This window comes from Rissa tridactyla, chromosome 6 (genome assembly GCF_028500815.1).
Source record: "Rissa tridactyla isolate bRisTri1 chromosome 6, bRisTri1.patW.cur.20221130, whole genome shotgun sequence".
Classification (NCBI taxonomy): domain Eukaryota; kingdom Metazoa; phylum Chordata; class Aves; order Charadriiformes; family Laridae; genus Rissa; species Rissa tridactyla.
In genome coordinates, this window is record NC_071471.1 from 27772925 (window position 1) to 27799760 (window position 26836).

The 26836-nt window shown below is 40.1% G+C and overlaps 1 protein-coding gene across 1 annotated transcript; it reads right to left on the reverse strand.

The window, feature by feature from the left end:
• Positions 1–1800: 1800 nt before the first annotated feature.
• On the reverse strand, positions 1801–6579 carry LOC128911104 (zonadhesin-like). The gene is made up of 5 exons (XM_054205377.1): positions 6448–6579; positions 5792–5873; positions 3982–4026; positions 3462–3706; positions 1801–2088 (listed from the first exon to the last, which is right to left on the reverse strand). Exons 1-5 carry the CDS (start codon positions 6577–6579, stop codon positions 1801–1803), a joined length of 792 nt encoding a protein of 263 aa, XP_054061352.1.
• Between the last annotated feature and the right edge of the window lie 20257 nt (positions 6580–26836).

Consider the following 26836-nt stretch of genomic DNA (forward strand, 5'->3'; position numbering starts at 1 on the left):
TCATTATTCCTGCAAAATGAACAGGCTCCAACCCCTGGACCAGGTACCTAGTCTGTACTTCATTGTCCATGGCTTTCTGCCTAGCCAGTTTCAACCTATCCTTCCTCTTTTCCTTAAACTTCTAAGCAAATTCTCATTTTCCTTTCTAGCTCCTATTTGTTTCCTCTAAATCCAGCATCTTACACATAGCCTATTCATTAGTCCTCAGCAGTTCCTAGTCAAAGGTTCTTTCTCACTGTCCCAGATGGCCTGGATTCCTTGTCTCCATCTATAGCTCTGCCTTTCCTCTACTCTGGCTCATGTCCCTTCTATGCTCCTATAAGGTATGAGCTCTGAAGTGTTTTTGATGAGGGTGCTGCAAGAGCAGGAGACACAGCTAGCTTCCCTTCTGTTAACTGGGTGCCTGGCCACCACACAGGGTAGAGAGGCTGGGAGCAGGGAGGGTGGGTAAGACTCTTACATGTCTACAAGGCATGTGCAAAATGAGATTTCTTTTCCTCAAAGACACTTAAGTTTACGCATAACTTCTTCAGAAGGTAAAAAACTCTCTAAGTCAGATGTCTCTGCCACACTTAATACCCCTGAACAAAAATATAGGGACACTGAAAGAATTCAAAGGAAAAGCCTCCAATTCTAATTTAAGAGGGACTAGACAGTATTTTCTCCTTTCATCAGAAGCAGCTTAACTACTTTCACTAGAATCTTCCCAAAGGAATGAAATGGAGGACTATATGTAACCCTGAAATCTTTAGAGCGATCAGTCAAGATTCACAATGTTATATGAATTCAAAAGTGTCTTGTAATGCTCTGTCTTCAGGAAGTTCTAATTATATCCTCCTGACAAGTGGTAATTTTCAGTAATCTTTGATACGTACGGCAGAAGGTTGCATTTCTCCATGGTGTCAGTTGGACTCCTGCAGCTTGGCACATGTCTGCATAAGCCTGAATGTTTTCACAGAGGGCTGCATTGTTCAGGTGAAGTTCACAGAGATCATACTGGCAGGCTTCAGAATAACTTTGTGGATCAACTACTGAGTGGCAATTCTGGAATGGACCATTGGGATCTGTGATCAGACCACAGTATTCATTGCTTTCGATCATATATTTTTCATCCGCTGTGCAATTTGGGGTGTGGCCATCATCTGGCAAGCATCTAGTATGAAAAAAAAAAAAAAAAAAAATGTGGAAAAATTCACTGATGAACTTTGGATGCACTAGCACCTAAGATGCTTTTAAATCACATCTAACAAAACTACAGGGCTGTCCCCAGGCTAAACATATTTTAAAGCTCTACATTTCAAACACTTAGGATAGAAACTCAGATTTTAATATGATTGTAACCTTATAAACTTTGAGAGGCCTGGAAGAAACCTAAATATTAATTTTGGTTTTCTTTTAAGTCAAGCTTTCTACATGGAAGATACCTAGGAAGCCAAACAAAACGTAAAAGCATTTGAAGTTAAACCTCTACTATCATTAAATAATATATTGTGAAATTATAAAATAAATGGTAAAGTAACTCAGAAGAGATTAAACAGGATCTTCAAGTATTAGCATTAAAATACTACAACAATACCTGAAATCTTAGTGGGCATCTGCAATGTTTTATTCAAATTTACTGCTTTTAAGCACAGTTAAATTTTCTGTGAAACCTTATTCAGATAGATAGATAAATTAAGTATGTTGACAAGAATATATATTATTCCATGTGCCTGACATTTTTTGTTCACATAAAACAGTTATTTAAAACACTGGTCATTGCATAACCAACAGATAAGGCCTAACATCCTGGCTGGAGTCCTACCTGGAGTCATTGTAAACCTGCCAACTGTTGCCAAAGCTGGATGAGTTCGTTTCCATCTCTCCATCCGGATTAAGAAAGTCATCTTCTTTGTGCCCATTATAATTTCCACATATTCCACAGACTTTAGACATATAGGTACTGGGAAGAGTGATTTCTGCTCTGTGGTTTCCATCAAACTTGACATTCAGCCCAAAGTCAGTAGTAACCACAACATACTGCCCACTGAAGGAAATACTGACACCCTGTGCCAATGTCAGAGGGAGCACCTGGCTGACTCCATCAACCTGCAAGCACAGAAAAGGACAAGCATTCTAATCACTTCAAAAGAAATATTTTTAATGGTCACCCTCTTCAATCACATTCCTATATTGATCATAGGACTCGCACAGTGAGCTTGTAATAGCACTAAGAACTCACATTGTCTCAAGTATTATTTTACATGAATGTTGTATATGGGCACGTAATCTAAGACCTTGAGGCCATAATAAAGTAGCTACGTGGCTTCCAAGTGCAGTCAAAGTGAGCTTGGTGAACCAGACCCAGCTGGCAAAAGTCCAAGACTTAACATAGGTCAGTAAGCTATTACTGCTGACAGACTATCTTTTATTTTTGATCAAATAAGATTAAAAAAATGTAGTTAGAATCGATTCCTAGAAGATTTTCAGGATTAGACAAATCTTGAAAAAGCTTCTTTTTGTTTCTTTCTCTTTGTGTTTTAATTTTCGTGTATGAAATGCCAGACGATAGAAAGTAAGTGTCTATAGTAAAATTTTCAAGTTCTTTAAAATTTATTAAAATTAGCATCTACTTTGAACATTTGTTCTTATTACATACGTAAGAAAGTTTGGTTTACTTAGAAACATACATATAATAAAAACAGTAAATACAGGGGAAAGGTATAAAAGAGAAGCTGTTGGACAAATGTGGGTATGTGAGTTTACTGTGTTTCTAAGGTCAGATGGGAAAGATCTTGGTGTACATTTAAAACTTTATCTCCTGTCACATAAATCACTGTACTATTTTCTTATAAGAAGGGTGGTAATGAAGTAAGGTGACCTATTCATATATTGAGGGTTTGAATCAAACATGTCTGCTGCCTTGGCCCTTTATGGAAAGGAGCCATAAAGAAGCCTTAAAATACAATAGCCGGCCAAGTGACACATGGGTGTGAGGAAAGTCATCAGATTGTCACTCTAGGACTTTCTTATTTGGCCCTGCTTTATGGCAAATGCTTTGTTAAGTGAAGTTATCAGTGATGTGGAATAACTAGAAATGAAGGATGAGCATGCAGCTTTAGAGTCTACCACACAGGACCAGGAAATAGCCACTGGCATAGACTTGGTTAATGCAGAGCCTTTTTATTTCCTGATGCAGACAAGGTTTGAGCATGCAGGGCAAGCTAGAAGGGCAGGCTATCCCACCAACCCCATCTGGAGTGTCAGCTCTAATCCACCTTTTAGCAACACAGCACAAAATTTAGTCTATGTATTCAGTCCTGAAATTCCAATGTTTAAGAACTCCATGCTACAGCTACTCCTAAATATCTGACTGCCCTCTAAATATTACTGTATGTATGCTGGAATGTGTAGCCGTTGTATAACGATTTCTTTATGCACACTATGAGTTACAGATGATAGATAGTGGGCTCCAACTTTACCTTAACAATTCTATTTTTACCCAGATTGATCCTGTAACCATACACATCCATGTCCACGTATTGGACATAGGACACACGAGTGTTGCTTCCCCTGTGCTCATTGGCCGCTTCCACATTGAAGTAGGGCAGCGAGCTGTTGCTCTCGCACAGCTTAGAAAGGGTGTAGGTGCAAGTGCCCATGAAGTCATGACGCTGCTTGTCGAATGTGTAGTAGTGAGGATCCCCATGTATACTGCAGATTGCTTCTAGAGACAGAAAAAGGAATATGTTCTCATTAATAAATGGATTCATCCAGAAAAGCTGCCTCATACCTTCATTGTGCATGGGAAAACACAATCATCCCCATTTTACAGATTACATATGGAAGAACTAAAACAGAAAAGGCAGAATATGGCATAAATCAATTCTGTAGAGAGACACTCAAAGAAATTAACTGAAGCCAATAAGTAGCAGTGGTAGTAAAAGATTTAGGTGCCCTGCTACAGCCCATTGACTAGCATATGTGATTGGCTAAAATTACCTGTCATTGGAGGTGGTGTTGGTGGAATAGGGGTAGGGTCAGCTTCTGTTAGCAGAAAAGACAAGGCAATACAATGAGTTATAACATTACATGTTGAACACTACATACACACCAACATACATGAATTTCCACTTATTCTTCACCAGCATGAAGTTAGAAGTTTTTCATTGAAGCAAGTGGAACTGCCTGTATTTAAAAATGAGGATGTGTAGGTCTTTTGAGTGCTTAAGACTTGAAGTCTAGTGTATACTGATAAATCTCTGCACAAGAGGATCCCGTTAGTGCTTTAAGCTCTAACTTCAAAGCTGAAGATATTTTGTAATAACCTGTCTGCAGAGTGGGATCACCTCCTTTGCATGCACTTGTTTCTTGTACACCTGCTGCTTATTTGCCCACTTCTTCACATCCAGCTCTCTACTACATTGTAAATGTAGTTTTTGCATGTCTAGCCCAGAATTGCTATTTTTGCTCTTTCGAGTTTGGAAAAAAATATCAGAAAATACTGATAATGGCTGTATTCCCACAATGTAAACTTCTCAACAAGCTTTAAGTTAACATTGTTGTAGAGCTGACCAAAAAAGCAGAAAACCTCTTCCTAACATTACTGTTCCTTGAGATCTAAGGTGAAGAAGTTCTGCAAATGACATTATGAATGACAAACACCATAACGTAAAGACTGCTTGCTAAAGTTGCCTCGGAAGCTATTTTTTCATGTGCCAAATGAACATATATCTAGTTTTTCATCAGTTTGATTAAAATGTCTATTCAATCGAACATTCTTATAGAAACGAAAAGGTTGAGAGGACTTTGACTTTTACCAGACCTAATAATTCACTTAACTTTTATATTAGTAGCCATACAGCTTAACAGAGGGAGGAACACTTTTCTCTTGTGTCTTGGAGTTATGTTGGTGCACCGTCCAGTGACTGAATCGTGTGCTAATATGCCTGGGAAAATGAAGAACTAGCTTTCCCTAGCTCCCCGCCCCCCCCAAAGCCTCAAGTATTTTTTACAAAATTCTAAAGAAAATTATATGTTCTGAGTATTTGGACCTGAATAGAAATCTTCATCCTGCCTAGCGTAAATTTGAAACATTTTATTGTCGTTATATGAGTAGCATTTCAGAGAGAGCGAGGCCTATTGAGGCCTAACGACTATTTCTATATCGTTTTCAGCAAATTTCTTGTTCAGTTCATGTTATGTAAGTATTGCATGCTTGTCAGTTAAGATAGGATGAAACTGTAATTCACTCCCAGACCCTAGTCATCCACAGCTTGTGCCAGTCTTGGCTGATTTGTCACAGGGTCAAGAATCAAGCTCAAATTGCTCATTCATACTCAGAGCTGGTAGTGCGGCTCAGCTTTATTGACTCACCGTTATTTTTTTTTTTTTTGACATATGGCAGTGCTGTGTATTTGCTGAGCTCGTATGAGCTGAGATTTGCTGTAAAATTCTGATTAGAACATTTAATCTAGAACCCAAGACCAATGTGCATGGCCTTGGCTGGGCTTAGAGATGCACTTTGGACTTAAAATAAAGGTAAAGTTTGCAGGACCTTGTGAAAATGGTCACATTTGCAGAAAATGGGATAGCTTGTTCTGAACATTTGAGGTGGCGAGGAAAGATTTAGAAAGAAACTACAACAAAAAAGATAACATTCAAATGAAGCGATCTGTAAAGTTTTTGCCATTTCTCTTCCGTGGTTCAAAGTTATGAGGAGTTTCTACGTTGTATATGGAATTGAGTAATGGTCAACAGCTTAAACAGACATGAAGAAGGGGTATACACTGGGGTGCAAACACAGACTTACCACAGGATCCATCCCTTACTCTCACATTGTCCAGTGCCGTATCCCCATACTCCGTCAGTCCTCGGACAGCCTCAAAAATAACCTAGGCAGGACACAAAGTCAATCACTGCATCAGAGTTGTTTAGGCAAATATGAGAGCATTTCCCTTAGCGTGTTTTCAAAATATTCTTTCTGGTCTATCTCTAAAGGCATCAAGTAAACTGAGGTTATAAGAGTTTTCCTACTTTCCCTCAGAAGCCTAAAATACATATTCTGTAATAGGGTAAGGACTTCAAGAAACATTGCCCTCTATTTTGCTGGCTGATAAATGATTTATGAGATTAGTTGTCTGGATTCTACAGAGGAGTCAAATGTAGACTGCATCCCAAAGTTCAAATCTTAACTCACAGCACCTAAAGTCCTTGACTTTGTGATAAAATGAAGAAGAAAATTAAATATATTTTATCCTTTAACTAACAGCACCAGTAAAACTCAGGGCCTTGTTTGTTTCTTCTCTTAGTTCATTGGCACAGAGCATGAGGGCATTATATTTACAAAATACAGACCAAGCAAATCTTGGTTATATTTTCTAGCTTACATGCACAACCTTTTGCAGCCTGCAAGGGGAAAACAAATGCTGGCACTGTACAAAGAAATTTATTCTGAAAATATATTACCTTTATGTTTCTCTGTGTTGGAAAAGTATGAGTGATGGCGCCATAGTTCCAAAAGGAGCTCTGGTTTCCCTTCCGACTCCACACCATAGACTCTCCTGTGCTGTCTCTGATAAGTACTCGTAGCTCATTCATGTCTTCTGGCCCAAACATATAGTACCAGAAGTCTATGCATATATTTTTAGAAACCACAGTGTCTGGGCTTTCAAGCCTGTTGGTGTCGAATGGAATCAGATTACTTGCTTCTTGATAGATGAAATAGCCTTCTGCAGAGTGAAAAAATTAAAATATGGTTGAATTTGTAACTTCTTAGGTATCATTTAAAACTGAAGTACAACCCAATTCTGGCAGAAATCAAGGGCGTCATTAGCAGTGCAAAGAAGCAAAGTAAAGGTGGTTTGGAATTTACACTGCAATGGTTAGCACCGTGTAGTTAGCCAAACTAGACTGTGAGCTGGAGAGCAAAGCAAATATATCCCATCTCACCGGAACAGTTATTTTAGGTTCACAATTAAAGATGTAGGCCTCTCTCAAGTGACAGTACCTCCAGACACAGTGCCCCACTGATCCATGTTCAGTTTCCTTTTTCCTCAAAGGAAAATAATGCAATCTGCTATACACTTTCTCCTGCGGGATATAATTTTTTTTCTGAAGTTTTTGGTCTCAAGATGAGCAAATCCTTAGCACAAGGAAAATCCCAGCATTTGTTTTTGTCTCAAAATGAAAGGAATAGAAAGCAATGCAGATATTTCCATGAAAATATTTAGGTTTGACATTATGAAAAGGAAGGAAACTTTTCAAAATTCAGAAACTCACAGTATTTCTTTTAGGATTTGAAATGTTTTAGTCTGAATTTGTTCAATGTGCAATCACAGTTTGCTTTACTAGGGCTGAATTTTTTTGCTTCCCATGGGATAAGATCAAAGCTACATTTCCCCAGTTCAGTTAAGTCAAGTCTCTCCCATCTGACTATGCAAAGGAATGAAAAAGAAATGAATGACCATTACTGTATGATGAAGAATGGCTCCACACGTAGCATCTAACGTTCAGTCATATGTTTTAGTTGGCAAGAAAATGTAAATCACATTTAGACTTATATGGTCTGTGTCAATTCAAAAAGCAAAACATTATTGTGTGAATCCAAACTAAAAATATTTAATTTCTTCTTTCAACAGGCATTTTTGATTTTTATTATCTAAACACTAAAAATGCAGAAAATTATTCAGCAAAAATCCCAACTAATACTGTTCTAATCTGCTTACTGAGTCTGACAGTAGCTGACCTTTCAGCCTCAGGATAATTACAGAAAGCATTATGACTGCCGAATGACCTCCCATAAATTGATCTGCTAGTGCAAAGATAGCGGTTCAAATAGATAGATGGAGGCACACTAAGCACTCATTTGATTATATAACCATGTTAGACCTCAGTTGTTCAATCACATGTAGCTGAAGACAAGCTTTTTAAAGATATTCTTTAATTTCAGACTTGATTTTGTAACACTTTGCTAGCATGAGCATTATCTAGTGCCAGTACAGCAATCATTACGTTTATTGCCATTAACTGATATCAGTGTAATTTGGCCACAAGACCTCTCTTGAACAATGATCTGTTACATGTCACTGGATTCTCTATGAGACATAAGCACGATGTAATTATCTTTCTTCTACTTCCATGCATTGATAACGATTTCCGACCCATGATAAAGCAATACAGTTTCATCTGCTCATAACTGACATGGTAAAAACTCAGACAGGTGTCAGCATGAAAGAAACTGACACGTTTCAAAGGGCTTCATGAATCTCTTTTCTCTTTCAAAGAAAGAAGAAGAAAGGTAGTGAAACTCTCTTCAAAAGGAAATTAACAATGCCACAACAGAGCACTTACTTCCATCAGGATAGTCTCCATCAGGACCTGTTCCATCTGTCGGAGTGTCATGCTTGGTTCGTATCCACACTCCCTGGTTGACATTGCAAGGTTGGGTCCAGTCACAAAATGGTCTTGAGTTGTTGTTAAAATCACATCTGGTGAGGTAAGCTGAAATACAACACATTAAAGTAAGGAAGAAGAGCTAATGTGTTCAAAATCTGTGTTGGATGTTAACAGCGCTAACGACATGCAGTTACCTGTTTCAGGATCCCATGTTCTCAAGCCACCAGTTGGTCTTTGCTTGATTCTGCCAAGAAAAACAACACAGTGAAGCCCTTGTGGAATTAGTGACTCAAAAACTGTTTAAGCAAGAATGTTGGGACCTCAAGACATGTCTTTGAATGTTCCACGTTTTCATCCATGTCTGACTCTTTCTCTTTCTCTATGTACTTACTCCTTCATGGTAAAGCTCTGACAGTGAGTCAAAGGTGGGATATGTTCACTTCATATAGTGTGGAAGCATCCTCTGCCCTGTTTCCCACTGAACTGAAAGGAGACCAGCTCTCCTAGGTACAGGGAGCTATGGAAGGGATGGACGGATGCAGCTCAGCTCAGACAATACCTTGCTAATGGCATTGCCATCCCCCCTGCTGCAAAGCAAAGTGTGTAAATGCCAGTAAACTAGCGTACAGTGTAACTGTTATTTGTTGAAAAGCTATATATTTCCTTTAACCCCTACAAATCTCTCATGACACAAAGCTGTCATCTCATTCAGCTCTTCTAATTTACCCTGAAAATGCCGTAGAACAAAAACAGTTACAAATGCATAGTCCTCACGGTGCTACAACGCCTGCAGAGAAGAGTTGACACAAGACCAAAGTCTCACCGCAGATCACAGCATAGATGACTCTGCTCTTTGAGTGTTTTACATAGGGAAGGGATTTCCAGGACTGCAAGGCTACAATAGTAGTTTTTGACGTACTCTGATGGTGGTCCACAGTTTCAGGAGGCAGGGTTTGGTTCTAGCCTCTGTGGTGCCCTCTCCTTAATTATCCTTATTGTACTTGACACAGTATAGAGAATCTGTCCTTAAGTGAATGCATCACAGTGTATGTTCCCACTGTCCCTCAAAATCTAAGCACTGACATTTAGAGAAACAAGGGAGATTAGGAGCGAATATCACACAATCAGTTCATCAATGAAATGCAGCAAGCAACCGGAAAACAGACTAAGCTAAGGCTAAGGAGGAAAGAGAATACGTGAAGACAGATAAAGTAAGAAAATTTTCTTCGCTGGTCCTCACTGGACAACTTCTTCAACGAGAAAGGCAAAGATGTGACAAATTGCCATTTCATCTCTGTTCAGTGCTATCTTTAAATGGTTACACATCAGGCAAATCCTAAGGCAAAGGTTACTTTAGGTATATTCAGAGTCAAAAGTGTTTTATAACTACTGCGCTTATTTTGCCAAGATCTCTCCTCTTCAGATGTCCCATTAGAAATCCATGTGTTACAGGTTTCTGTAACTGACAGGAGCCAGTACAGAATTAGGCAACAACAAAATTATATTATTTCTTCTTTTTAAAAATTACATGGTTCAATTGTATAACATTACACATTTAAAAAGTGAAGAAACATTTCACATTTAAAAAGTGAAGAAAGGGAATTTATCATTAACAGCTAAGCTTCCTGAATTAAGCTATATTCAGTACTGTGCTACTTACCCTGTGGTATTCAGCACTGAAATACAGAATAAAATTAAAGTGTATTGTAAGTGCCAGAGGGTCCCCATGCTAGAAGACAGAGTTAAGTCTCCTGTGTGGTACAGTTTGCATAGTAATCCACCAGCTATACTCAGGAAGGTGGAAATGAGGACGACCTACAGTGAAACAGAAGAATATATTGACCAGAGGGTGGAGGCGATTATAAAAACCTGCTAAACCACGTATCAGTTATGTTTCCTAGGTTATCTCTCTTGTGAAAAAACACATATGAACTTAAAGCTCATATTCTGTGTCACTTCCTTTGACACCATTAGTTGTTTGCTGGAGAAATTTATTTGATTTTGGCAATTTTTGTTCCTGCCATTGTATATTTAAAAAGCCTGCAATTTTAAAGGGATTTCTTTCTCACATTGATAGCAAGACAACTTTCTTCATTTTAAAACTCCTTCCCAGCTTTCACTGATAGAATAAGTGAGATATCTCATATTGGTTGAATTTTTTCCCTTTCCGAAACTAGCTTTCAGCAGAGCAGGTAACAAGCTTTCAGTTTACGCACAATAGTCATGTTGTCACGGGCACAATTCAGGAACTTGCTGAAATATTATTGCTACCATATTGCACCTGCTTAAAAATAAAAGGATCGTTTTCTGGCTGCAATAAAGTCTCTCTTGGTTGCTGGCACAGAAAAAGCAGGCAGATCATTCGCACTGCCACTTGGGCCTTTGCTGTTCTGTTCTTTTGCAGCATTCCTTGCGTTGGGGTCTACAAAGAAATGATTCAAAGGCAACCAAATTCTCTACTTGGATTTCATGAGTGATGAGAATCAAAGGAATATCAGAAAATGTAGTTTTCCTTGCATCGCCTGGAAATCCCAGACCATGGCTCTTTTTTTGTCTAAAAGGAGGATGTCTCTGGGAGTGGGGTTTTCTGGAAAAGTGGCCTCTTAGTTACAACCACTTTCCCTTTGTGATTATATTCCAATGACTAAGGTCATTAGGGCTTCATAATTTAAGTCTGGAACTTCTTCAACTCCCTTTCCCTCTGCTCAGCACAAAATATTTTCACTTGCCATTAACAATTAACTGAGAAGGCTGATTACAGAAATAAGAGAAATAAGGAAGGATCAAGCAGGCCAAGCAGAAACACAAATATATTCAAGTTAGATGTTAACTGATATGTTGACAATGGGCCTGGGTCTGCATTCTGCCCCAAGCTCATGCCCCACACAAGCCCCTCCAAAGCCAGAGGATGGATGTTCACTTGAAAGGTAATCATCCCTCTCCAATGAAAATCTTTTCCTAGAAAACATGTCTATTTTTGCCAAACAGTAAACAGGGAAGAGGATTTCTGTGATTTAGAGACAAACGACAGTTAGTCCTTGCGCAAAACCTTGGACCACACTTTTCCAGTTCAGTTGAGGAGAGCTCAGTGTGAGGGGTAGAATACAAGTGACCTTCAGATAAAAGTTGCATTGAGCACACTGCATTTTCAGCAGGGCTGCTGAAATGCCGGTCCAGCAAGAGATAATCTGGGCAATAGTTGTCCTTAGAACTGTAACAGGTAGCAAAGGGCCCTCCATATATGCACATGCTGCTCTGTATGATTCTGACAAGAAGATGTGATGTGAGCCCATCTTGGAAAGGAAGCAACCCTCTGTTAAATCCGTCCATCCAGATGATGTCTTTGATCCCACCTCACCCACGGCAAATATGGGGCGCTGCAGCCCAGTGAACACTCCTGTTAATAGAACATAGTATGGTCTCCACCCATGCTGTGTGACGTTTTCTGTCACTTTGTCACTCTAGTTTAATGCCAGCTCAGGTACTCTGTGAAAGGTGAACAGGAGTACTGATTAGGGCTTTTCAGTGAGGGAAAAATATTAATATCCTCTTTTACATACAGGAAGAATGACAAGGAAATGACTTGCCATTTGATTCCAGTGGGATGTGACAGTATCCTGCACTCCTGACAGTCAAACTGATCACCTTGCAGGCCTACTATTTCTCTTCTCCATCTGTATGCTTTGTATCTCCAAAAGGCGTCTGGGAGATACTGCCATTTGTATAAAAATACTGGTCTGGACTGCACAGCAACCTGAGGAAGAAGAAGAACAGCAGTTCTTCATTTCTAATACAATGAAGCTAAAATTCTTTCCAAGGAAGGGCATTTGCAGACAATCTTACAAGCAAGTTATGTTTTATTTCTGCCTTAAAGCAAGGATGCAAGCAATGCACACCTGGGAGCTAATCCCTATGACTGAATTCCTCATGCTTTGTACTGCTGTGTTTCTTTTTGAAACCAGACACTAGATTTCATGCCATCTGCAGCCAGCATTAGAAATTCTCCTCACCTGCTGCCTGTTGACAAGGGGCACCGGGGCTGCTCATGGGAACTAATTGGTTTTAGGTGATAAAGAGATTTCTCACATAAAATCTGCAGAAGATACCAATAGTAGGGCTTGTCAATAAACAGTGTGATGTGCAACAACCTTAAAAGGACAGAGATAATACCGCATACAACTTCATTTCTGGCTGGTGGTCAGAAAGGGGCTCCTAAAGAGACTCTCTTTTAATTTTTGCAGGATGAAGTTATGTTTCGCAGGAGACAGAATCAGCCTGATACCCCTGCAAAGGGACAGCACAACAAAGACACAACCCCAAAAAAATTCTTCCAAGCAAGAAAAATCAAATGGTAAGAGGAGCAAACTCAGCAGTTCATCCATTCTAGCGAGTGCTGTTTAGTGCAGCTTTTGCTGCACAGTTATTCTAGCATATGTAATTGTCCTCAATTATCTAAGTCTGGTTACTTCATTTTCTTGAATCCAAGTTTCTCTGACAAACAGCAATTGCACTTCACCATGTTGTTAATTCTCAGTCTGTGGTGGTGCAATCAGTAGAAAGATAGGGAGCTCAGCAAGCTTAAAGAATGGGGAAAATTATACAAAACCTCTTTCTCCTAAACCATAGGTTTGGGGATAGTTGAGCCTCATAGTGACACTATGGGAGACCGCTACGCTGCCTAGCACAAAGCAGAGAGGTCACTGGCTGATATGAAATGCTGATGTCTTCTTGGGGTACACTTGCAGCACATGTATATCCCAGGGCCTGTTCTGTTTGAGGCTATATATAGAAGAAATTTTAGCTGGATTAACTAAATGTCTGTTCTTAAATGGCAGAACTCTGTGCAGATTCTCATAATTTGGAATACATCAGGTCCAGTAAATTTGCACAAAAAACCTAAACATCTTTATCTGATTTTCAGATAATATTATCTCATTGGGCTTTGCACAGATTTAACTGCATTGTGTCTTTGTTTTATTTTAGGTTTTTTTAATTTTTGTTTTAGTTAAATTTTAGTTAATTTTAGTTAAATTGATACAATTTGCGTGAGTAAAAGGATATTTATGTTGTTTCTGTTCAGGTAGTAAAGTTCTTCCTCTGTCCTAACAAATTGCTGAGCCAGCTTTTGCAGCATGTAATACCTCTGTCACTGTTTCTGGAACTCCCAGTGCCCTCTGGGATCCAGTCTGCCTTTACTAACATTGTGTACAAGGAGGCACTGCCAGATCTCTGGTTCCTTCAGAAATCTGTCTATGCTGGACTCTTGTTGGAGCTACCCCCATATCACTGCTCTGGTAAACCTTCACTACAGAGCTGTCAAACAAACAATCAGCACTCATAAATCCATAATCAGACAAATTGAGATTATACGGAAGCGTAACTAGTCTCACCGTTGCTTTGTTAAGTAACATGCTTTGATAGCCCGAGAAGGAAGTACACAAAAATCCCCCTGTTGCTATAAAATAAATATACAGCTTTTTGATGAGTAAAGTGCACTTCTGTTCTGTTGAGTACAAGCTGAAGTTGTTTTTCTAACGGCTGTCTCTCCAAATGAAGCTTAGATTTGAAATTCAAGCTGTCTTTTTCCTGGTCTGAGAGCTGTAATGATTCTGAAAAGAGAATGTAGCATTCCTATTAGAATGCAGGTGCCAGATTAACATTTCATTCTCTTTCTTATGCTTTGAACGGTGCAGAGCTAACAGGAAAAAAAAAAAGGTAGCAGTTTTTTGGTCAGTATTCTCAGATGTCAATCGCCTATCGAAAAAATTCCTGCATGTAAATAGTACTCATACTGTGACCTAAAAGAAATGCATTTTCAAGGTAACATTCATGAGTTTATTAGATGCTTTTAAATGTGTACTATATGGATAATGTATTACTACAATTGTACCTATTGTACAATTGTACCTTAACTATGTAAAAAAGGCCTTTTTTACCTTTGAGTTGAAATACACTCACAATGTATTTAATTTCCAGCATACCAAGGTAAAGAACATAATATTCCTCCCAATTAATGCAATAAAGTGTTTTCACTGTCATTCCGATGGATATTTGAATAAAGAAAAGACCACCATAGGTAAAACTACTTCTTAATTTTGGGGTGCTACACTTGCAATTGTGTTCATAAAAATGCAATCAGTTCATAAAAGCCCATAAATTTTTCCAAACCTGTCTATTAATAATATATGAGATCTAAAAGACAACTTTGAATATGTATTTTGGGAGCAGATCTCTGGCAGGAGGAAACTGCTGATATTTATCTCTTTAATTGCCTTCTTTATGTAGGGTTGGTTTTTTTATTCAGTAATAATCTAACCAACTGCTTCGGGCTCACTGGAATCACTGCAGCAATTTGATATCTGCACCTTGATGTATTTTACATTTATTGGCTTGGATCTAAAATACACAACAAACCTGTGGTGTGCAAAGACCTTTCAGAGGCAGAGTGGTGCTTTCTATTTCCATCAATGAGTTTGTAAAACCAAGCTACCTACAGAGATAAAGAATTTAGACTACTGCAGAGGTCTGATTCTGCTCTTGCACGGTTTCAATTCCAATATTCTACTGTAAAAGTTGGTGGTGCTGGTCCTAGTTCATCCAAGTGTAAATGAAAGAGAATCCTGGCTCATTCTCTATAACATAACTGGTATTACAGATGCAGCTATGTCTAAAATTAGAAGTCTCAGGCCTGACTTAATGAATGCTGAAGTTTGTTTGAATTTTCATCTCACCATTGCATGCTCCTTTGATGCTGATGAAGTCTGCATTGTCCTTCCCGTCCTCAGCACTCTGACATTAGCAAGTCTTTCGCTCACTTGAACCTCATTTTAAACAGCTACAGATCCCAAATGAATTGGTGCAGTTCTTTGCCTTCCAACCTGATTCCTCATGTCCCGAGTGATCCTGCAAACCTCTTACCTCTTCCTGGTCGTTTCAGGAAGGGTGACTTCTCCCATCTGTTACCTCCTGGATCAGGCTGCTTCCTCTCAAGGTATAGTCCTAAGGTATGGTCACTTCTTACAACAAGAGAGCCCTCTGGATATAGCAATTAAGCTATTAAATCTTGTTGTTACAGTTGCTTCACAAAAATTGCTAGTACGATTTCCTTTTTATGTAGATATATAGAGATGTACCATTATAAATTATTTAAAAATGAAGAAGCTTGTCAACATCTATTCATATGGCTTTTTCTGACCTAAATCCCACACTTCCTGTAACTACTGAAGCTATGTACTGCTCTGCATTACCTAGATCACAGACACCTCCCTGCCCATTCTACAGGAAAACCCACTGAGAGGTGACTGAGTTGAGCTAAAAATAGTCTCAGCCTGGCAGCTTCTGCCTCTTTTACAAGCAGAGAAAGACAGGAAAGTTAACCTGTTGCTCAGTCTCTCCCCAGATCACAAACTAAGCCCACTCCAGACCCTGGCAAGGTATGAAGCTTGTGAAATGCATTGGTATTTGTACTTTGTTCTACAAGCTCTACATCTCTAATGAAGTAAACTGAAATGGATATCACTTGTGTCACTGACAGGTTCACAGTGAGTGATCAGCATTCTGCTGTTTGCTTTTGAGTGAACTGTATTTATAAAAGAATATTTGAGTTTTGAGCTATGCAGGAAAAAAAGGCTTATGTCTCAGGAGGTAAGCAGGGTTCTTCTCAGCAAAGCATTTAAGACTCTACACAACATCTGGGTGTGTTTGCGTACTTACATATACATAAAAATTTATGTGAACAAAGTTTAGAAAATACAGCTAACCACAGGAGATGATTTATTTTTTTTTTAGTGTATGACTGTGATTTCCGTTTCAAGAAACTAAAGACAGTTGGATAACATTTTCTATCATATTGAGTCCACTCAAAGAGTGACATTCTAGAAATTGTAATTGTATTTTCATCAATCTAAAATGCTTCGGTTTGGGTTCTGCTGGTCAATATCCAAACTGTTTATATTTTGTACCTCCAAGCTTCCCTCTGGGCCACTGAATCTTAAACACATACAGATAAAAGATGAAGAATAGCAACTACCATGCTGCTATAAAGTGAAATATTGATTATCAAACAGAACACATGTCTATAAATTACTTCTATGATCTAAATTAAGAAATGATCTTTTAACCTTTAAATATGATACAATCTGTTGAGAAAGAGTGTCCAAAGCACTAGATATGGACCCAAGAGAAAAGCCTCTGGTTATGTTATTTTAGAGTTTACTAGGTAGAAGAGGGTGGCAATGTAGCCTCTCTTCCACTGTTGGAAGAAAGAGCCTGAGTGGAGGATGTGATCTGCGAAATGAACACCAAACCTAGGAAGCAAATAGTTCTTGGAAACAGGGATGCCAAAGCTGTTGCCAGACAAGTCAGTGACTTATTAGACATCCAGTTCTTGCTGAGCATCACTGATTTGTGTTACACTGATATGAGTAAGGAGAGGAGTGGCTATTAACATGATTCATAAAGATAAAATATATTGCCTTTGTACTAAAATCATATACCATCCTAGAAATCTAGACGCTTCTACAGAAATAAGCAACCATTGCATATTTAAAAATGCAGAGCTGGGAAACACTTTTGCTAGACCCCTGCAGTGATGCCTTATTGAGAACAGATATATCTGACACATACAATCTTCCTTCTTCCCTCTTTTCTTGTGCCTGGGGAAACTGGACAATAATACTATAGATTCCAAAGCAGATCAATAATATCAGAATATTATATCCTTATTTCAGGATAGTATGCCCACGTGTGTAATTGTATAAGTAAAACTATGGTAATGCTTTGATTCATCTGGAATTATATCAGCCAACATTCCCCAGGTGGACAGGCCCATGGCAATACATACAAATTGCAGAACCATACAATAATTAAAGGAGGAAGAGAACTCTGAAAGTCAACTGGTTCACACCTTGCTTAAAGTTTAAGTAACTTCAAGATTATATTAAGTTGGCCTTAATATAATCCATCTATCGTGATGGAAATACCATGACCTGTCCGGGTCCCTCTCTGACTCCTGAGTTTGACCACATCCATTGTGAAGCCTTTTAAATATAATTAGTAATATGTATTCATCATAGAATGAGCTTCTCTTCACACCTGTATTCAGGAATGCATGCAGAAGTGCCTGTAAATGCGCTCTGACCAAGAATAACACAATACAGAGCAGGCAAACCTTTCTTTGATAGCCAAACCAGACAAGAGAGAACATACAATTTACCTGGATAGCACATAGTGCAGCTGTGTCAGGAGCAAAATTTAAAACTGTAAGTGTCAAAAATTCATGTTAGGCTTCAGAACTAATCTTGTGATGTCTTAATAATCACAAAGTTCATACCTCTGCTTTGTCTTCACTGCCCTAAGAGCTCCGAGTCTCCATGTCACTAGCAGAGTAGAATGTTTCTCTCCCTTGTTTGTTTTTAAGCAAAACACCATCTGTGAGTCAAAAATACCCATTTAACTCCACAAGTTTAGGTTTATGAAAACAATTTCTTAAGACTAGGATCAAAATGGGATAATTAACAATCACAGAGAAACACCTGAGTAAAGCTGGGAAACAGAAGCAGAGGCAATTCCTTTCACACTGTTAATGTTGTAAGTACAGGGCTTTCAAGAGAGGCAAACCTGTAAATCCTCCCTGCAGTTTTGAATAAGCCTTTTAGACACGGAATGTGTGACACCCCCAAGTCCTGGCAAATTCTCTTTATTCTAGGCCTGCTATACAAGGAGTATAGTAGAGGATAATCTGTGAGAAATGCTTTATGAAAAAAAAACTAAATAAAATTAAGTATGCTAATCAGTTAACATTTTACTATGGAAAATAGCTTTCATTTTATCCCACAGTTCTTCTATTGCCTTGTGTTAATATGTAAATCCAGAAGAGGAATAAAATGAATAAAATAACACTATAATGTACTTAGAAAAAATTTTTAAACAACCATAGGCTGTAAAGCATTGCTCTAAGCTCTTTTTGCATGCAGACAGCTAGGAACAGGTGTCCAGACTGCTCTGCTCAAAGGACCAGGTGCAATAAATTACTCTAGTTGCATTCACCCATTGAAGCCATATGGGTTAGCTCTTTATTTCTGAAAATCTTTCCCCAGGCTCAGGTTTTAGACCTACTAATTTGTTCCCATTTCCCAGAGTGGAATAACATGAGATGACAAGACTTGCCAGAGGTCACAATGAAAAAAAAGGAAACCTGGCCTTTCCTTTATCTCAACTGTCTGTTCTGTGGCGTGAGCTTTTGTACCTTGGTCTCCCACGTCCCACATGAGTCAGACTGTCTTTCTGGCCCAGAGGGTATTTAATTTTTCACAGAAAATGAGCAGGTCCAAAGAAGAAAAAGGTGAGGGAAATTACCTGGTTAGCTCAGGGACTAGAACACTCACCTGATTTGTACAACATAGAAGTTTCACAAAAGTGAAACGGTGGCAGTGATCCATCGCTACGGGTACATGAGCAGATGAGCAACCTTAAGACATGGAAGTGGTCAAATTGCATTGTGTCAGCCATCTAGGAAAGAAAAAGTTGGGCATCAGAAAGTGCAGTGAAGGGTGAGGCTTCTCCCTGGAAGGCAGGTAGCTGAGACACCGTGAAGCTTCCCCTGGCTTTTGTAAATGCAAATGTGATTTTGGTGAGAAGATGGTAAATGACTTTTGGGAGTCCCCATGGTAAACCCCTGGGACAGCTGGCCTTGTTAAGGACATTCCCTGGGGCCTGGCAGCGGGCTGAGACGTGTGCCACAGATGCAGGTAACAGAAACTGGTGGTAAGTAGGGAGTTAAGTTTTGGTACTTAAAAACTGAACTAAAAAGCAAGACGATCTTGTATTGAGCACAACATCAGGGCGCTGAGTGCAGGAAGAGATCTTACCTGCCCTGACCAGCCTCACCTGGGGCCTTCACCCACACACCCTGCCCATGGGCCCAGCAGCTCCATTCCAGCCCAGGGCCACTCTCTGGCCTTGTCAGGGCCCTGCTGGCTGATGCCCTGGCCTGCCCCATAGCCTTAGCCATCCTGTGTCTGACTGTGGGCCCTGCCGGCTGATATCCTGGCCTGCCCCGTAGCCCCAGCCGTGCTGGGCTGCATCTGACCCTGGTTCTCCCACACTGGGACTCACCCTGACCCCCACAGGTAGGCTCACACCTCGGCCTGGGGCATCAGGAACTGCCCTGGGCTGGTCAGAGCCGGTTCCAGCCAGCTCAGGAACTGCTGCTTGAGGGGGCCATGCTGCAGCCGCTCAGGGGCTAGTGGTGTGCTGTCCCCGCTGACAGGAAGAGGCTGGTACAGGGATGGAAGCCATGGAGGCAGGACCCTAATGTCTCACATCACCTGTCTCCTCCTCACAGGAGGGGATTCTCCAGGTTGAGATTGTTTTACTCATTACACAGTCCCCTACAGGGCTTATACAATCAGGGGATCATGCAGTAACACCACAGTAATTTTCCATTCATGCTGGAGTCACTCTTGAGTTTTGTTTCTGTTTCCCATGTCTAGTCAGATTTTGATCTATTGTGTTAGTTAGTTCAGGTGGTAGGGACGTCAGTTGTTGAGCAAGAACCATGACAGTGATTTCTTCCTTGAGTCCAAACTCCACCTTCAGCACACCTGGAGTTGAAAAGAGTGAGCTTTGATATGAGCCATGACAGCACGGCCTGGCGCGTACCTGGCTGGAGTCCAGTATCTGCTCCTGCTTGTGGACCTGCTGAATTGGCTCTTCATTGCAAGCCACTTCATCTTCACATTTGTGCAAAGTTGTCAAACTGCTTTGATATCTGCAGATAAAATGAGTAAAATGAGAAAAGAATTATTGTTTCACTTATCCCTCTAGATTTTAACGTTGCTATTAGGTTTAGGAAGGCCTGAAAATAATGGGTAGTTTTCAAAGGTTAAGTCAAACAGCCAGCTGTCATGACCTTTGCCTTTTGATTAATTTGTTGAGAATGGATAAGATCACCTCGAATTTTTCCCATTCAGAGTCTGTTCAATAAGACATTTAAGAACACCTTCTGGCAGGTCGGTGTTTTGCCCTATTGATCCCAGTGAGCCTAGCCAAGGCTGCAAGTGCTTTTGAGCTTTCTTGGACTTTTTGCAGACTCCAGCCCTGGGATGCTATGAAACTGAGGATAAACCTCCTTAAAGTCTGACAAATATTTTTGTCTCTGCACTCTTCCCTACCTTCAGGCACAATCCTCTCTTCCCTCCAAACTTCAGGACTGAATTTCACTAAATAAGTTTCTCTCTTTTGTAGACTGAAGCAAAATCCATGGAGTTAACACCCTGCATCATAACTGCGGACAGTAACAGAGGAAAGTCAATAATTTCTCTAGTCTACTTGTTTGATGCTATTCCTGCTCCTTTTTGTCACCTCCACTGTCTCCGAAGACCACCAGACTCTGAGGAGTCTGCCTAAAATGAAACAAGGGTAAGACCATGGGGAAGGGGGCATCAATTAGGGCCAGTCTGCACTAATGTCTGGATAATCACAGCACTGCAGATAACGGCCACTGTTGAACTGTGCTGTGGTCCTTTAATTAAAGACTTAAGTCTGTAGAAGAGATGTCTAAGGGTGTATCCAAAGAGACACTCTTGTTCTGTAGGTCTGACATCTCATATTTCTTCGCGTGATCATTCGCAAGCTGTGAATACTTGAATAAATATTTTAAGTATAGATACTTTTACATGGTCCCTGCCTGGCAGCCAGTAGAGTTTGAAGCTAATGCAATGCTCTAGCAAAGCCACATACTATGAGCTATGCAAAATGATTTTATGAGAACAAGTTTTAATTTTTGAGGAGTTCCTTTTCCGGATCTGTTATTTGCTAAACCGCAGTAGGTAACTATAAACAAGAGGTTATCACAGTCTGGGTGTGTAGCTTAGGCTCAGTTCATAGGCGTATGCTGCTTAATATTCTGAGCAATGATGTCGAAGACACCATACAATCATGACTGATGAGATGTGCAGGTGACACAGATTTATGGATATATTAGATAAGGAAGTCTGTAGAACAGTGGTAGAGAGATCTGTAGTGCTTGTAATACGCACTCACATTTACTTAAGGCAAATAAACAGTTGTGCTTTTGTTACGAAAATACAGGCTATACTTAAAAGAAGGTGACAGGGCAAAGGTGAAGTTTTTCAAAAGACTGGGTGTTCACAGTGTACAATCATCAGAACTCAATATCATAAACAGAAGGGGTGATCTGATTCAGGGGGAATGCTGAGGCAGCTATTAGAGTAATAATCAGCTAAGCATTTTTGCTCATTTGGATTATGTTATTTTAGTCTGGAGTCAAAGGTTCAGGAAACCTGCTGAAAATAACAACTTGATAATGGAAGAGAACAGGTAGAAGAAGCTTAGAATATTGAAAAACAATACTTGTTGGATAAATAATATGTGAAGATGCCCTAAATGTCATCTTCAAGTAGAAAAGACAGTTTTAAATTCTGTCGCTATGAAATTACTGAGTCTTGGATTCTATACATTGTATAAAGGTGTGAGGTTTCTTTGGTTTGTTTTTTAACGCAGTTCTGCATGTGGTGGAATAATTTTCTTGTGTCGTAATTTCTACTCTTTTTATAGCACACTAAAAAGAGAAGTACTTCCTTAGGTTTGTGATGATACCTTAAAGTTACCAGTGACATAGGGCTCATTAGCTCTGCTGCCTTATGGCATTACCATTTGTTAGTTCCTCACACTTTGGCTGTTTCTGTACTTGCAGATGATCTATTTGCTCTGCCGTTGTTTTTGCCACTGCTTTCTAAGAGCAGAGCACAACACTTTCTTCCATCTTCTGTGTGCCTTGAACCATCCTGCCCTTCCCTTCACTCTCCCCCAGACTGCTCCTTCCTGTCATCCTACCAGTTCCAGGCTCCTCTCCCAGATCCTGTCCTTACTTATTGGACTTCCACCCCCACATGCATTTTTCTTGCTCTCTCCACAGTATCTGTCTACCTCACCCAGTTCTGCCTTTGCGGTTTCTCCACAATCTGCTTTCCAAATCCTGCTGCTTGAAATTTGGTTTCCTTTCCTACTGCCACATTGGTCTCTGTTCCAATATGCCTTTCATGTGTCTCTGTATTCAGACCTGAACTGGACACTGTTATTCTCCTACTTGTCTGTGCCCAGTGGTATTGGGTCAGCACCTTGACAGTGAAAAGGAAGCAGGATGCCAGATCTGGTTCCTCGTAATTTACCTGTTTAATCCCTAGCAACACTTCGGTGCTGGGTAAAGGAGGCTTTGCTCATGTGCAGTTGTTCTGGAGCTTGCTCTGTGTGCTTAATGCACGCAGAATAGGAAATTCAGTTACAGGAAGCTGACCAAACTGTATTCTGGCCAGAAGTCTGATTCTTAATGAAGCTGAACAGGCATGGCATCAAAAAGCACAGTTTTGATAAATGCAAATACCCCCAAGCAAATTACAAACACCATTTTTTTTTTTTAAAGGTAGAGAGTACTAACCTCTAATGAGGAAAAGGTTACTAGAATTTTAAAATACAGACCAAATGGAATTTTTTTCTCATTTTGGGGGAGTTTCTTTTAAATTACTAGTGTTCTGCTCGGAATACACCAGGAAAACCCAACCCGATGCTCGGAATCCTGTGGAAAATGTTGTCCCAAACAACAGTTCAGCTGTATCATTAGTAACTGAAGACAGCAGCAGAGTTCTACTTTAAATTGCTCAAATTCTCTAAAATAAGTAGTTATTCTGACTGCCTCCATTTCAAGATATTCAAGTGCTGAGATCCTAATGGCCTCTGAAAACCAAGCTTCTTCATTTTAAACTGGGCAGGAGAAGCGAAGTGTCCTGATCACCTGACACTTTAAATTGGAAGGCTTTCAATTTCTTCCAGGTATCTGTCGGTCTTTTAGGTAGCCTTTGACTAGGAACTACAGAAGGGTGCCTTTTAAATGTTTGTCCATGCATAAAAATATTTTAACTCTTCCCAGTTGTCTAGCATAATTTCTGGTACTTTGAAGGCCCTGAAAGATCCAAACTGTTGTAACAGAAGCCTCAGGTCTGGAAGCTGTTCGTAATATCATTTTTTGTAATGACTCCTGTGAGTCAGGGCAACTACCACTATGGGATGAATCACTGGTAGACTGAAAATCTCTACATTGCTCTGCATTGTGTAGACGTGTCCTGAGTCATGTTCTTTAATTGCCTCAGATTGCAGCTGTAGAAAGTACAAAATTGAAAGGAATCCTCTGCAGTAGCATGAATACCTAAATGGTGTCCTTTGACATTGCATGACTGAGAGCACAGTGTAAATTAAAGCTTAGGAGTTGTCTGGTTCTCAGGTCAATGGAACAGAGTAGGGGATGAACAGGGGTTCTGTAATCATTCAAATTTGAAAGTGATGGATGGTGCAGTTTAGCCAGCTTAAATATTTTTCAACATTCCCAGGTATGTCAAGGTAGGATCCTTAGCATGGGAGCATCCCAAAACATTAGCCTTTCCTGAAACCTGTGGGTAAAAACTAGGCTCAGTATGGAAAAGTCATGCTCTGAGGTGCATGTGGATGAAAGATGGTGTACAAGATATTCTTTAGAAATATAGAAGGTATCTATAAAAGGCCATTTAAGACATTCCCTCCAATTTCTGAAAGGGTTTTAAATTTAGAGGAAATTTAACTTTTTCTCCAAGGTTGTTTCTCCATCTAGTTATATCAAGATTCTTTGAGTGACTTATGTGGTGATGGATGATGCTGAACAATTAAATCTATTTATCTAATATTATTGCAGTGATTGCTGAAGAAGCGTCACAGTTTTATTGCCCAGCTATTGCCAGCAGGAAGCTTTAATCTCCCTCAGACTAAAACAAGTTGATGGTGAAATGATTGCAACTAGATACTCCCCTCTGTCAACTCTTCAGCCTGGCCAACTTGAAAGTTTACCTTCATTTAGATACCAGACAGAAGACTCATGGTTAAATTCTGGTTCTTATGGCCTATTCACATAGATGATGGTCGATATTCTAGTGAACATTCAGATGTTGACTTTGCCACGCTAACTAACAGCAAAGAAATTCAGAGAAACTGGGAGGTGGAAAGACAGGCTGGCTGTGTAATCACCAATCTCAGTCTGGAAGCAATCTAACCATACTCACAGAGCACAGATCTGGTAAGTTGGGGTGAGAGGTGCACTAGCTCAAGGCAATGTCATAGGGTGCTGCCCTTGCCTGTCTAAATGGTGATTTTTAGCAACACCAAGCATTATCAGCTGGTTCGGGGCCCTGAGTGGTAGCATACATTTTGGAGGTACACCTGCTCTATTGTCTGTCTATAGCATAGAGACAAACATCTTTTCTTTCTCCCATCTTCATCTTTTAGGAATGCAAGGTCTTTTGGGCACTGCCGATCTGTCAAAGTACTTTTGTATTACACCCTTTCTTATGTGAAGCCTGATCTCAGCAGAGACACACAGTCTGTGGGTGGCAATAAAGCCTTGTCTGACGAATGGAATTTTGCTGCAGCCTGTCATGACTCAATAAAATGCACTGGTTTCCAGTTTGCTAGTGGTTTGCTCACTGACTTTGAGCTAAGGAACCTTTAGAACCTGACCCATTCTGCTTTACAGAGCGCCTCTCTGCCCATTTGTCATCACAGTAGAGATCAAGCAGAGTGTCTCCATCAGATGTGCCCATTGAGGAACTAAAAGAATTACTGAGCGCCCTGCCCTGCCTTTGGCCATAAAATCTTCCCTGAGTCCACCAAGATTGTATAGATTGGCAGGACAATGAACATGAGTTATATTTTGGGTGAGGCTTCTGTCTGAGGGTGAGGAAAAGCACATGTCATTGAGTGTGAAGAGCTTATTTATGCAGCCAAATAAATGTTAATATATAAATTGGGTTTATCTTGTTCTATGAACAATAAAATGTTCAGCCCACAAGATGATTCAATAAACAGAGCTTCACTGACTAACAAGGAATGATGCTAACAGGGAAGGAGGAAATAACAAAATTCATTGCCTAAAAGTGAGGAAGGCACTCAATGCTTGTAGCTGAAGGTGCTGCCAGCTTCTGCAAATTCTTATCTGCCCTGGAAATGACCCAAACCAGAGAGCAGGAATGCACAGCAGGAAGAGCAGCTCTTTCCTAAAGGAAGCGATGCCAGATGAGGCAGGCAGGAACTGGTCACTACTGTGGGGCAGACGGCTGCAGCTCTGGTATGGGTGTATTTCCATTCTGCCAGCAGCAGGTGTGGTGGGGCACCTCTTGGACACCTGTCTCTTTGCTGTAAGGATTCCCCATGGATTCCTTGTGTGGCAACTTCTGAGAGAATTCTGCTATCTATTCAGTAACTACAAAGCTTGCCATATGGTTGCTACAGGATAAATCAAGGCACATATTGATGTTATTTCTGTTGTCTGATGCTCACCACCCCACAGCAGTTTTGCTTTTGCTTCATCCACAATATAACAGAAAGATCTAAAAGCCTTACATCTTTGGGCTTCATTAAGTTGGTCTCTGTTCAGACAGGCTGGACAGAAGATGCATGTTAAACAAATCAGAAGGAATGTCTGAGTGCACCCAACTGAAACAGATTTGTTTTCCCAGTATAAAAGAGGTTTTTTATCACTCCTGGCACATACATTTCAAAAGTGTTATACTGCAGGAACTCTTATTCTAAGGCTTCTTTGTAGCAGTAGTTGAAGGATTAAGGGCTGCTTGTTAGAATATATTTTTCTTTCAAAGAAAGTTGTAATCATAAGAAAGTGTGGGCTGTATAAGCCTTTGACAGAGGATGCACATGTGTAGTCAGGAAATCTTCTATCTCTTGGATACCTGGTGGGAGACGTCAGCTCTCTCAAATAACCTCTGTTCTACAGCCTTCCAATTAATGACTCTTATGTAATTATGAGATAGCAAAAGCAAGCGACTATTGAAATATGGCATGTGACCCTCCCAACCTCAGCCAGGCCTGCTGGTGCTGCAGTACAGAGCTTCCTGTATCACTGCGGAGGATTCATTTGCCCACAGGAGAGAAATGGGGATGCACTGAACCAGCAATCTCCTCTGCATCAGTAGGGGGAGGTTTATAGCATGTCGCAGGTGGAGTGATTAACTTCACTCATAAGAGAGAAGTAGTGAAATATTTATTAACATAAAACAGTGATTTAACAAAGTTAATAGTGAATGCGACAGTGTTTTGCGAGATTCGATGACAGGGTACGCTTGATTATTTACTGCATAGAGGCCAGGGTCAGACAAGCTCTCAGGGAGACCCTCCCATTGAGTCACGAGGTTCAGAAAGGACCTCCTTGCTTTCTAAACTCCTTCTCAGAGAGGAGTCTAGGTACGGCTGGATCCAATCCTAGTCCCAGACTTGGTCAACGGTTTATGTCTAAAGGATTAAATATGTTCAATCAATCCTTACATCACTTAGCTAAGATTTTCAAAGTTTAGCATGCTATTAGTTGCTTACTGAGAATCTGTTGTGGCAAGGAATCTCTCAACCT